Below are 13,632 nucleotides of genomic sequence, written 5' to 3' on the forward strand. Positions count from 1 at the left end.
AAGCTGTAGGAATGAAATCTCTTTCTTTAACAAGCAGCTTATCTGGAGCTCTTCTGTGTTTTTTGTGGAAAATGATTGAAACCAAGCGGCTGAGAAGCAGCAGCCAGCTTTCAGGGGAGGGTAACAATGTCCCTACTGTTTTGCACGCCCCAAATGTTCATTGTGGAGCCCTGATCACATGGTTAGAAAAGGCAGGCTTGGAAAGAGTCCCACAATTAGCAAAGAATTTCCTCAGTTTTCACTTGCACTTCCTGGATTTCTCTCCAAATCCTGGGATAACCAGACTTCAAAACAAAACAAGCCTCTCCCTCCACCCCCTCCACCCCCATTAGTAGTAATCATTTACTACTAAGTCACCAGAACAGACTGGCATCAGCTGGCTTAGGTGCAGCCTGGTGAGAGCATGAAGAGCTGCAAGGTGCTGTTTGTTATACAGGGAGCCCTGATGATGTGCCTGGCACCAAGGTCAGCACAGGCGAAAGAAGAGGAAGAGTCTTCTGCTGCCTGAGGTTCTTAGTGCTGAGCCCTGGGCTGCTCACACAAGCAAGGCCTGCTTGCGGTGTGGTGGTTCACAGGCCCAGGCCAACCTGCTTGTCCACTAAATGTGACTGTGAGTCAGAAGCAGTGGGTAATCTCTGAGCTAGCAATCACAATTTAGAACTGCTCCTATAGAATAGAGTAGAGTAGAGTAGAGTAGAATAGAATTAACCAGATTGGAAAAGACCTTTGAGATCACAGAGTTCAACCTATCACCCAACACCATCTAATCAACTAAACCATGGCACCAAGTGCCTCATCCAGTCTCTTCCTAAACACCTCCAGTGATGGTGACTCCACCACCTCCCTGGGCAGCACATTCCAATGTCCAATCTCTCTTTCTGTGAAGAACTTCTTCCTAACATCCAGCCTAAACCTCCCCTGGTGCAGCTTGAGACTGTCCTCTTGTTCTGGCGCTGGTTGCCTGGGAGAAGAGGCAGTCTTTGTGGCATCTCCTGCAAAGTAGGAGCTCCTCAAAGCCATTGCAATTCGTGGATTCATAGAACGGTTTGTGTTGGAAGGGACATTAAAGACCATCTAGTTCCAGCTCCCCTGCTGTGGGCAGGGTTTACCTTCCACTACACCAGGTTGCTCAAGGCCTCATCCAGCCTGGCTTTGAACACCTCCAGGCAGGGGGTGTCCATGACCTTTCTGGGCAGCCTGTTCTAGAATTTCTTTCTAATCTCCAGTCTAAATCTGCCCTTCTCAAGCTTCAATCCATTCTCTTTCATTGTGGTAGAACTGGATACAGTACTTCAGGTGGGGTCTCACCAGAGCAGAGCAGAGGGGCAGAATCCCCTCCCTGTCCTGCTGGTCACACTTCTCTTGAAGGAGCTCAGCACACAGCTGCCTTCTGGGCTGCCAGCAACCATTGCTGGCTCATGTTGAAATTTTTCACCATCTGACTCCTCCAAGTCCTTCTCCAGACTGCTCTTGAGCCACTCCTCACCCGTGTCTTATTTATGGAGGGAAGGAGGCATTTGTGAGGCAAAAAGAGCGTGCTTGCTTGTCATTACTTTTTCATATCTTCCAAAACAATGACCACCTCCCCAGAATGTTTAATGTAAGAGGAGTGCTGCAAAGCTCAGCTTTTGCTGAAAGCAGAGAGTAAATGCATTTTAATAACCAAACTGTTAAGGCAGTGATAGCTTTTGTGGAAGCCAAAAAATTGGATTGTGTGATTTGAGAGTTAAGAATTGCCTCCTAGGAGCCCCCTCCAGCCTCATTTTTCTGGAAGTCTAAACACTGGAGGGGCTTTCTCCAGAGTGCAGTATTTCTGTCTGTAACATCACTGTGTCTCTTCTGTGTGAAACTGTCTGAGTCAGGATCCCCTGTGGCCGGATTTTACTCCCTGTTAATGCTGATGTATAGAATAGAATAGTATAGAATAAACCAGGTTGGAAGAGACCTTCAAGATCATCGCATCCAACCCCGCAACCAATCCAACACCACCTAAACAACTAACCCATGGCACCAAGCACCCCATCAAGTCTTCTCCTGAAAACCTCCAATGACGGCAACTCCACCACCTCCCCCAGCAGCCCATTCCAATGGGCAATCACTCTCTCTGTATAGAACTTCTTCCTCACATCCAACCTAAACCTCCCCTGGCGCAGCCTGAGACTGTGTCCTCTTGTTCTGGTACTGGCTGCCTGCGAGAAGATACCATCATCCGTCTGTCTACAACCTCCCTTCAGGTAGTTGTAGAGAGTGATAAGGTCACCCCTGTGTCTCCTTCTCTCCAGGCTAAGCAGCCCCAGCTCCCTCAGTCTTTCCTCACAGGGCTGTGTTCCAAACCCCTCACCAACTTCGTTGCCCTTCTCTGGACTCGTTCCAGCAAGTCAACCTCCTTCCTAAACTGAGGGGCCCAGAACTGGACACAGTACTCGAGGTGCGGCCTAACCAGTGCAGTGTACAGGGGCAGAATGACCTCCCTGCTCCTGCTGACCACACTGTTCTTGATGCAGGCCAGGATGCCATTGGCCCTCTTGGCTGCCTGGGCACATTGCAGGCTCATGTTCAGCCTACCATCGACCAGTATGTTACCATGCATAGATGAAGAGGATGTGCTCCCTTTGACTCTCCCTTTGTCCACCTCTGTGCCAAGGTGGGCACATGTGTGTGGCAGTGTGGTGTCCTGCTCAGCCACACGTGGCCACGTGGCTTCACACAGTAACCAGCCAAGCAACTGCTCCTAATCAGGAGGAGATTTATGGGGCTTCATTCTGAGTGTGAAGAGCAGTCTCACTGCTAATGGTGCTTTCAGCTGCTTTAGCACCCTTTGTAGGATGAGCTTCTGTTTGAGCCTTCCTTGAACTCCCTAAGGGCAGGTGGGTGTTTCAGAGCCCATTTTACAGATGGTGCCTTTAGATTTGAGGTAGGCAGAGAGCTTTGGCTGAGGTGCAGCCTGGAAGCCCTGGGCTGCTTGAGAGGCTTGAATATATTGAAAGCATTGTCACCCCAGGTCCTGGTTGCTGCCTGGTTTTGTCATGTGCCTGGCAGAAACCACAGGAAGCTATGTGCAGAATCAGGACTTCTTGCTAAACAAGTTCACTCTATGAGATGGTGCCTGAGGGGGGAAAAGTTCAGCTTGTGATCTGATAGATAAGACAGGAAAAGAGCAAGAGAGGACCTGTCAGAGAGAGATAAATGGACTTGTTGGAGGTCATGCAGTAGGTAAGTGGCAGAACTGGTAATAGGTTGTGAATGTCTTGAGACACATCCTGGTGCTGCCTTGCTAAATCTCAGTCATTTTGATTAAGTGTCTGACTGACTCTTTCCCAGGCCTGTTGCTGATAGATGTTCCAGCTTATTATTTACTTTATTCTTCCTTTCTTCTTGCAAGATAGAAATGGCAAACCATCCTTTCCTTCTCAGGCTGCATCTTGGAAGCATCTGTCACCACCACTTCTGGTTCTGTGCCTTGCATTTTCCTGTAGGATGTAGGTACACCATAAGTGGAGTCTTCAGGGCAGAAGAGACATTAGGCCAGGCTGAGCCGGGGGGCTGTACCCACATGAGGTGATGTAGGAAGCTGGCACACCAGGCAGTGTCACTGTGTGCTCTAGAGCTCTGGTCCCTGACATCACTCACCCTGTCTCCCTTGTGTGTATCTCTGACCACAAATGAGGGCTGTCTCAGTGTGATCATCAATGTGCATAACTGGATTTTTATTCTCTTCCTTCCAGTGCTGGCTGGAGTCAGCCCAAACCTAAGCCAGAGAATGCTCTACCTTGTGCTTCTGCAGGAAAATGTTAGTACTGAGGCAGAGAAGAAAAGGTCCTTCTCTGCACTCACCCTTCTCCTTCAACTCGGTTGTCAGTCCCACAGTTCTTGATTTTGGCCACTGACACCTTTCCCACCAAAAGGCAGATCTGGTTAAGGTCAAACAGCTTCCACATCAGATCCCTCCTGTTTCTACAATGTCTAATCCCTAACCCAATTATGCCTATGATTTTAAGAGTCCTTGTTATTTCTGGACACCCATTAGTGTCCAGGCACTAACTCTGCTTTCCTCAATGCTTCCCACTGGACCTTCCAGCTCCCCTACTCAGGGGTCACTTGGCCACCCTCATGCTGTAGCTCTGGCCTTCTGTTATCAACCATAGCTCATCTAGCAAGCCAGCAGGACTTTCAGAGAAAAAACAGCATCCCTGTGGACCAAGAGAGACCTTTGAAAGAGTTCACTTTCTCATCTCTCCCAGCTCTGAGTCCTGGACACATTGCTGACTCTCTAATCCTGTAAGCATCCTTCCCCACTGGCTCTGGCAAATCCAGAGTGGAAGGACATTTGCTCCATGTCTTCCATCCAATTGCTTCCCTCTGGAATCTCTTTTTGGATGCAGAGCTGTAAACCAGACATCAGCCAGGAGTACTTTAGAGCACAGGAATTTTAGTCTAAGGATTAACCAGCCAGGTTCATTTGTTCACATCAGCATTTGGGACCACAATCATAGATCTCTCCACCACTCCTCTGCCTCTTAATTTCAGCCAATTTCAGCAAATACTGACAGTAAATCAGAAGTCTTGGAGGCATTGCATTGCTTTTACACAAAAAGGCAGCCAGTGAGAGGAGGAGGAACCCCAGAGGGAGCCTTGTTAGTCACAGGAGAATCAAGAGAGAATCAAATGCTCGAGGAACACATCGAGATGGCCAAGCATCACTTCTTTGCGACTCGCTGACCAGTTTGCTCTTCACTGTGGCAATCCCCAGGCACTGTGATGAATCTTACAACACTAGGACAAAGTGGCCTTCATCTCACAGAATCTCCTCACAGCCAACACCTGTGTATCTGTTCCCTGCCCCATTCTGCCCCGGGGTACCTGCATATGGAGCATCTTAAATCCCCCAAGAGAAGAGGGAGGATAGGTTCAATGGGTCTGTCAGTCCCTGGGGCAGACACTGAGGTCAGTAACAGGATAGTGACTCTGGATGTCTGCAGGGGTCCTAGTTTTCCACAGTGTCACCCTTCACTCTAGGTGCTGCTCCTCCTGCTCTGGGGTGCCAGACCCTTTGCAGCTGTCACATTTGTATCTGCAGCCTGACCTGCTGATAGCCCAGCAGCAGCAATGCAGCTTTGACAGTGAGTAATTCTGATCCCAAAGACCTGCAGGAAAAGATCCCCCAAACAAGGGACCTGCAACTTTTTTAGCCAAGGGACTGGAAACATAACAGAGCCTTTCTAATATTCCTGAATGAGGTAATTCCTCTCATATTTGGACTCTGGGGCAAACCCAGTTTGAATATTGTCAATAGCTCCTTGTTTTCCCTTCAGCAACTGCCAGAAAAGAACTGGAGAATGGAATCACTTTGTTTTCCATTGTTTTTCCTCTGCTGTTTGGTTTCAGCCTCTGTTCCTTATTGCCTGCAGGAGCTGTGCTGGGAATAGCTGGAGCTGGCATCTTTCTGTGTGCTCCACAAGAAGCAGGGAAGATAGTGTCCATTCAAACTCAGACACAGAAGGTTTTGAACTTGCAAACCTTTCATGTGTGATCAGTCAAAACAGTGTCTTTATGCCTTGCTCTAGCCACTAAATAAAAGCCAAACCTCAAAGGAGAGTTTGGGAATGTTGATTTTTTCCCCTCCTTGCAGTATGAGGGAGTACTTCATCTGCAGACAGCTCTCTCCTGGGGAAGAAGAATTTCCTGTTCTTAAATGAACAGGGAGCTGAGCTTTTCCTTCTATAATTAAGAAGCCTCCAGCTGAGGCCCTTTTTCTGCTCTTTTCTTAAAACTGAAATGATCTCCTCTCTTCCCGTGACTTCTGAACATTCTGCCAGCCTGGGTTGTCCCTGAACAACCTGAGAACACCTATTCCAGGAAAAGCCACTTATCTCTTGAGAAGGCTGCTTGACTGATTTCTACCCTCATTTGACAGATCAAGGGAACATCTTTTTCTTAAGCTTTTCATAGCAGATTGCAGAATCTTCTGAGCTCCTGTGCTCAGAGTTAGAAGCTGCAATAAGAAATAGGGCAGGCTGTGATGGCAATCAGAGAAGTAGGAAAAGTTCATCACTTGAAAACTGTATTTCCAAAGCTGTAGGCTTGTAGCCCAAAATCAAATACAGAAGGTGGAGTCCCTGTCCCTGGAGGTGTTCAAAAAAGGATTGGATGTGGCCCTTGGAGCCATGGTTTAGTTAGTCATGAGGTGTTGGGTGATAGGTTGGACTTGATGGTCTCTGAGGTCTTTTCCAACCTGGTTGATTCTATGCTTCTATGGTAAGAACCTGAAATAGGCTCTCCTCTGAAACAGATTTATCTGTGAAACAGTGCAGCCTCCTTGCTGCTGATAGATAAGGAATAGCAGTGTTTGCTAGTATTAAATGTTCTTGTTTTCATTAACGTTTGGGGCTGGATCTGTTACATTTTCAGAGAACCATTTCCAGCTAGCCACGAAATCCTCTGGTTATTCTTAATGGGATTAAATAACCAAGTGTTCTGTAGCAGATTTGATAGGGGGAATATGTTTGCTCAAGCCTGTCCTCCTCAGCTCTGCTGAACAGGGAGTGCTCTATGACCTGTGCATCAGGGAAATCAAGCTGCTGCTGGCTGAGCTGACACTGGAAACCTCTTCCACAACCAGTGCAAGATTTACTGGAGAGCTCCAAACAGCAATTGTATCTGCAAGGAGGGAGGTGGCTTGCAGGTGTAAATCAGCCTGCTCCAGGACTGTCTTAAATGAGGCAGAGCCCCTGGGCACAGTGCCTGAATGTTTGCTGCTCTCCACATGAGCAAAAGCCTGGTGAGGTCAGACTTGGTGCCTGTGCCAGAAAAGCAGTGCACCATGCACAGCTGGGCTCCTGCACACGCTGTGCAGAGCAGCTCTGTGCAAGCCAGATCAGGCTGACTGTGTGCACAAAGAGAACCTCCACAACGTGCATCCTGCAAGTCCAATGCACCAGAGTTACACCCAGCACCCACCTATGGAATCCATCTCCCAGCTGTCCCAGGGCAGATCAGCTTTTGGGACAGGTGTACATCAATGTCAGTTTGCTCCAACTGTCTTCTTGTCCTTTTTCATTCACCTCCCATTATTTTATAGCCCTTCTCACCTATCATCTTTGTCCTCTTTTGTCCCTTTTCTGTCTGCTCCATGGCAGGGGGAGATGCCATGCCTGCATCATCTCCTGACCCACAGTGGAAACATCTGGAATGCTTCACAACTTAGTGCTTTGAGCTCACCAGTGAGGGTTTTTTTACCCAAGGAGTTGTACTTTTTCTTCCAGAAAGTCCAGCTGTGATATGTATCCAGTTCAGCCAAATGAGCTTCTTGACAAAGTGCATTCCAGAGCTAGCATTTGCTTCCCCCCAGGAAACCACCCTTTGCTATGTACATGGAAGGGTTTTAAGCCTGCTGTCCCATGACAGAGTGAGGTATCAGGCAATGACCTTAATAAATAGTCTGGGGTTTTTGGGGTTTGTTTATTTCAGTTGGTTGAATTGGGGTTTTTTAGTTGTTTGTTTGGGGGTGGGGTTTTTGTTTGTTTTGATTTGGGTTTTTTTGGGGGGGTTGGTTTGTTTTGGTTTTGAGAGGAAAAAAAAAGCAAGCACTGGAAAGTGAAAATGGCAGTAGAAAACATCCTTTTACCCCACCCAGGAAGTCCTTCTTCCTCTGGGAATAGTCAAGCCTCAATTAAGGCAAGTTCTTGTTATTTAGGTTAATTAATAGCTAATTGCTTTGCTGAACATTGGGAACTGGGCCAGATGCCAGGCCAGGAGCATTGCTAGTTAAGCCTGAGTTGAGCACCGTTAACCTGGAGTTAATGCAGCAATACCACTACAAGGGAAAAGTGGTGCTCCTGCTGCTGAAGGGGTTGCTGTGTTTGCTTTGCCAATGGAATGGAATGGAATGGAATAGAATTAACCAGGTTGGAAGAGACCTTCAAGATCATCAAGTCCAACCTATCACCCAACACCATCTAATCAACTAAACCATGACACTGAGCACCCCATCCAGTCTCTTCCTAAACACCTCCAGTGATGGTGACTCCACCACCTCCCTGAGCAGCACATTCCAATGGACAATCTCTCTTTCTATTAAGAACTTCTTCCTAACATCCAGCCTAAACCTTCCCTGGTGCAGCTTGTGACTGTGTCCTCTTGTTCTGGTGCTGGTTGTCTGGGAGAAGAGACCAACCCCAGCTTGACCTGTGTTCCTGTTACATTCCTAAAGTGCTTGTAAATAATTAGCATACACTTCTTACTTCTGAGTAATCCTCCATAGCAACTTTCATTGCCCTGAATGACTTCCAAAGAGGAGCCTTGCAGACAGTCACAGAATCACAGAATTGTCAGAGTTGGAAGGGACTTCAAGGATCATCTAGTTCCAACCCCCCCTCCCATGGGCAAGGACCCTTTCCACTTGATCAGGTTTCCCAGAGCCATATCCAGCCTTGCCTTAAAAAAATCCAGGGATGGGGCTTCCACCTGTTCCAGTGTCTCACCAGCCTCATGGTGAAGACATTCCTCCTAAGGTCTAATGTAAATCTATCTTCTTGTAGCTTGGAGCCATTCCCCCTAGTCCTAACACTACCCTACACCCTAGAAACTCCCTCTCCAGGTTCTTGTAGCCCCCTTCAGATACTGGAAAGCCACAATGAGGTCTCGGAGCCTTCTCTTCTCCAAGCTGAACAACCTCAGCTCTCTCAGCCTGTCCTCATAGGAGAGGTGCTCCAGCCCTCTAATCATCCTCGTGGCCCTTCTCTAGAGTCCTAAAAAAGGCAGCTCCAAACACCTCCCTTTGGAAGCACAGTCCTCAGGAAATTGGACACAGAGGCCTTTGGAAGGGTCTTCTTTCCAAATGTCTGCTGGTTTTGTAGAGGCTAATGATGTAACTGAGAAGCAGTGTCTGTACTTTAGGATGAATTCAGACATTTTCCATGCTAAAATTATCCCAGCTGCTTCATTTGCTTCCTTCTCCTGTGAACTCCTTCCCAATTGATGTATTTTGGGGCTGACAGTTTTTGCAGATGTTGGCACTGCTCAGGCAGAATTCCTGACCAGAGTCCAGACAGGAATTTACTGTGAAGTTGTAGCTGCCTTTCCTAGCCAGCTGCTGCTCATTTTGGGGTAGCAGGGAAGGTGGCTTTAAGTTTTGTATTTTAGTTCCAGACAGTTAGTTTAGGGTTTGTGTTTTCATTTTAGATCAACCAAAATGGAAATCCAGGTTAGAGAAGAGGAGGCTCAGGGGAGACCTTATTGCTCTCTACAACTACCTGAAGGGAGGTTGTAGACAGGTGGGGGTTGGTCTCTTCTCCCAGACAACCAGCACCAGAACAAGAGGACACAGTCTCAATCTGTGCCAGGGGAAGTCTAGGCTGGAGGTGAGGAGAAAGTCCTTCCCAGAAAGAGTAATTTGCCATTGGAATGTGCTGCCTAGGGAGGTGGTAGAGTCACCATCCCTGGAGGTGTTCAAAAAGGGATTGGATGTGGCACTTGAAGCCGTGGTTTAGTTGTCCTGAGGTGTTAAGGTGTTAGGTAATAGGTTGAACTTGATGATCTCTGAGGTCTTTTCCAACCTGCTTGATTCTATGATTCTGTGATAGCTGTCAGGTATGGACCATTCGCGTTGGTGGAAGCAGGAGAAGAGGAGTAGATGCCTGGGAATGAATAGGAATAGAATAGAATAGACCAGACCAGACCAGACCAGGTTGGAGGAGACCTTCAAGATCATCGTGTCCAACCTATCATCCAACACCACCTAATCGACTAAACCATGCAACCAAGCACCCTATCAAGTGTCCTCCTGAACGTGCTGAATGAAGCAGTGAACCAGTCTGTCTCTCCAGGAAGCAATAATATGTGCACAGAGCCCCCTGATTAGTTTGTTGTGGCTCCTTAGTGTAACAGGAAGTATGCTGTGGGGTATCAAAGGAAAACTTCTGGGTCAGAACCTGGCACTGTGTTTGTTCCCAAGCTCTTGTGGCACTGATGCTAGAAGCTGCAGTGGTCTTAGAGACATGGCTGCAAAAATACACTTCCTCCTGCCTGCCATGGGCAACCTGCAGTTTACATTAACATTTTTCACCTTCAGTTATGCAGACTGTCACAAAATTGGCCCTCACACCCTGCAGCAATCCAAGCCCTGCAGTTCTCTGGATGCTGAACAGAGGTCTGAGCACCTCTCCTATGAAAACAAGCTGAAAAAAATGGGGCTGTTCAGCCTGGAGAAGAGAAGGCTCCAGGCAGACCTTGTAGATACATTTCAATATCTGAAGTGGACTTACAGGAAGGCTGGGGAAGGACTGTTTAGAAGGGCTTGGAGTGATAGGACAAGGGGCAATGGTTTGAAAGTGGAGCAGGGGAGATTTAGGTTGGACATCAGGAGGAAGTTCTGCACAATGAGAGTGGTGAAATATTGGAAGAGGTTGCCCAGGGATGTGGTTGAGACCCCATCCCTGGAGACACTCAAGATCAGCCTTAGTGTGTCCCTGGGCAGCCTGATGCAGTTGGAGGTGTCTCTGCTGCCTGCAGGGGGGTCAGACAAGATGATCTTTGAGGATCCCTTCCAATGTGATGCAATCTGTTAATCCATTACTTTGCACTTACAGCTTGCAGGCCAGGATTGCTGAATTACCAGCAGAGTGAAATGTTGTTGCTTGAAGTTGTGACATGGTTTTCTGAACTCCCTTCTCTTCCAGATTCGGTTAAACAGCAGAGGGCTTATCTATTCCGTCGGTCTCCTGCTGGCTTCTGTTTTTGTCACAGTATGTATATAGTCCTTTGTCCTTCCTTGCCAGAAGTGATTTTTATACAAGTTTTCTTCACCTTTTCCATTTCTTGCCTCCAGCTGTACTAGTGCTTGCCAAGTCTGCTGTTAAGGGATAGCAGTGGTCACTACTATTGTAGATTTCCAAAGGCCTCACTCTGGTGCTTTGCAGAAGCCGTCACTGTCACAGGGTGGCTCTCACAGGTGTTTGGTTTTCATGGGAGAAGCCTGAGAGATCTGTTAGTAATGATCAGTTATTTTTCATGCTAGAGTTGAGGCAGATCCTTTGATGTATGGTGAGATCCCTTCTCCTGCTGAGCAGGTAGACAAAGTGCTGCACAGTTTGCTTTGGCCCTCTTTTAGGAGCCTTCTGAAATCCAACACAGAGCGGAACAAACTGTGCTTGCATCTGACACCATTCCTATTGAAATCAGTGCCTCATGTTCCCTGGCCTGCCCAAGTCCAGCACAGCAGACTAGGAACCATAGAGAGAAGAGGATTTAGGTAACATACTCCGAATCTTGAGGGCTTTCACCCCGCAAGAGATTTGTGTGGGAGGCATTAAGCAAAGTCAAGTGCAGCCTTAGGCTGTGTGGGTCGAGATAGAGATGCAGAGGGGTGCATGAAGTATTTTGAGTGGGGAAAAAGGCTTCTGGTCTTTGAAAATGTTTCTGATTTAATGAAATGGGATTGCTCTTACCAATAAGAAATTCACTGCAGAAACTTTAAGGCCCTTGGGCCAGGACTCCAGGCGATTGCAGTGAGTGTGGCTACACTGATGTAATGCTGCTGTGGTCTACAGCTCACTTGTTGCAGTACTTGCATCGTGCTTGCCTCCAGGGGACCATGATCAGTAAAGGGAAAATCTCCTTCTCAGATACAGGACAAGTATATACTCCTGTATCTGAGAAGGGGCTTTTCCCCTGTGCTTGGAATGTTGCTGCTTTGGTGGCTTACTCTGTGTTTGTTGTGTAGGTTTTTGGCGTCCACATGAACAAATGGAAACTGGATAAGAAGCTAGGGTGTGTGTGCCTTTCCCTTTACGGCATCTTCCTGTGTTTCTCCATCATGACAGAGTTCAATGTTTTCACTTTTGTGAACTTGCCCATGTGCAGAGATCACTAATGCAGGTGGCAGACTGTTGGGAGGAACTTCCTTCTTAACCTGTGCAATACAAACCACGGCCGGCGTCTCCAGAGCGCGGTGCACCTCCGAGTCGTGATGTATCTCCTGCTCACTGTTCGTAGGACCTCTGGCCCCATCTAGGTCTGCCCTCTCCCTGACCTCCCCCCACCACAACCTGGAAAACTCCTGCATCGATGTGAAGACTATTTTGGGTTATTTTCAGCATTCTTGTGATATCCTAAGCTCAGCTTTTGAACAGTGTGACTGGGACTCCTGTCCTGCTCTGGCAGGGCGCTTGGACTCGATGATCTCCGGAGGTCCCTTCCAACCCCTACCATCCTCTGATCCTGTGACTCTAGATGAACTGGCTGCTAACTGGCATCAAGCCAGGCAAAACTGGTCTGCTACAATTCCTTTTTAAGTTATTTGATGGAAGACTAAACTAATTTATGACTTTAAGACTATTGCAACAATGCAGAAGAGGGTACATCATACAGGGGCTGATTTTCAAGGAGAACAATTTTTGGTTGTTTTGGGGCAGGGAGGGGGGGGTTGTGTGGGTTTTCTTTTTTCCTTGTTTTTTTGTTTTTTAAGGTTTTGGGGGTTATTTTAGGATATTTTGGTTTTAATTTCTAGAGATCATCGTGGTTTTGTTTCCTTGCAGCTTCTCCTTCTGAGCACTGGGTCTCCTGTAATGATCCAGACATCACAGGGCAGTGTAATATGGGAATACAATTCAAGGTACTTGGCACGTGAAGGGTTTACCACGTATTAAAAGAAGATTGTCAAGGCAGCAGATGATGACTTTTCACCAGAGGTGATGAATCTTGTACAGGTGTGAGGAGGAATGCAAGGCAAACGTGGATTCCGAGGGTAAACACTGCCACCACTTTACTACTAATGTTGGAGTTTTATCCTTAGGGTGTTTATGGTATTTCCAAGCAATAGTTCGATTGCCAGCCCGGGAGGGGCTACCAAGGAGGTGTGTCCTGATGGGCTTTTGTTTGTTTGTTTGTTTTAATGGTCTGCACGTGGAAATGAAAGCTCAGAACTTTCTCTGCTTCATGGAAATTCTTCTTCTGGGGGGATTCAGTAGTTTGTCTTATTTGTTCTGAGAAGGACGTTAAGCGCGTGGCGGAACTTTTCTAAACGAGTTACAGACACTGGTTTCTTTAAAAGGAAAGAGGCATATTTTGCACAGACATAGTTACTGAAGTCATAATTTGCCATTCTTTAAAGAATACACTGGACCTTGCCAGATATTTGTCTTCTTCAGCAGTTGGACTTCTCTGATCGACAGATCCCCGTGGGTTCGTCGCCCCTCCTTCGGAAGGGAGGAGGAAGACACGCAAAGAGAGATGGCACTTTTTAAAACGTGGAATATCTTCAATGCAGACTTAACTTACAAACCTTAAGTTATTGTGAAAGTTTAGCTATTCATGGTTCCAAATAGCCCTGCTAGATTTTGTATAATTCTGTATTAATATGCAGGCAGATTCCACCCCATCAGAACACCCCATCACAGCTTCATTTGTATGTATTGATACTGTGGATTCTTGCCAGTGCTGGCTCTTGTATTTACTTTAAGCACTGATTCATTTTCGGTATGTTTTTTCCCTCTTTCTTGTATATGTTCTACTATGAAATGTATTAGGATACTACCAGCTAGGTGAATGTTTTTGTCTATGGTACAAACAGTGGCAAAATTGGTAGTAAAGGCACAGCAAACCCTATATAAAAGAATGAAAAGAAAGAAAGAAAAA

The 13,632-nt window shown here is 47.0% G+C and overlaps 1 protein-coding gene across 1 annotated transcript in view; it reads left to right on the top strand.

The window, feature by feature from the left end:
• SLC24A3 (solute carrier family 24 member 3) overlaps positions 1-12,401 on the top strand; it is a 208,390-nt gene extending 195,989 nt beyond the window's left edge. Inside the window, exons 16-17 of the mRNA XM_054179720.1 lie at positions 10,677-10,742; positions 11,720-12,401. Coding sequence (XP_054035695.1) covers positions 10,677-10,742; positions 11,720-11,869 — 216 coding nt within the window. The 3' untranslated portion in view covers positions 11,870-12,401. The remainder of the gene's footprint in view (positions 1-10,676; positions 10,743-11,719) is intronic.
• The last annotated feature ends 1,231 nt before the right edge of the window (positions 12,402-13,632 follow it).

The sequence above is a fragment of the Dryobates pubescens genome, chromosome 3, assembly GCF_014839835.1.
Source record: "Dryobates pubescens isolate bDryPub1 chromosome 3, bDryPub1.pri, whole genome shotgun sequence".
Lineage (NCBI taxonomy): Eukaryota > Metazoa > Chordata > Aves > Piciformes > Picidae > Dryobates > Dryobates pubescens.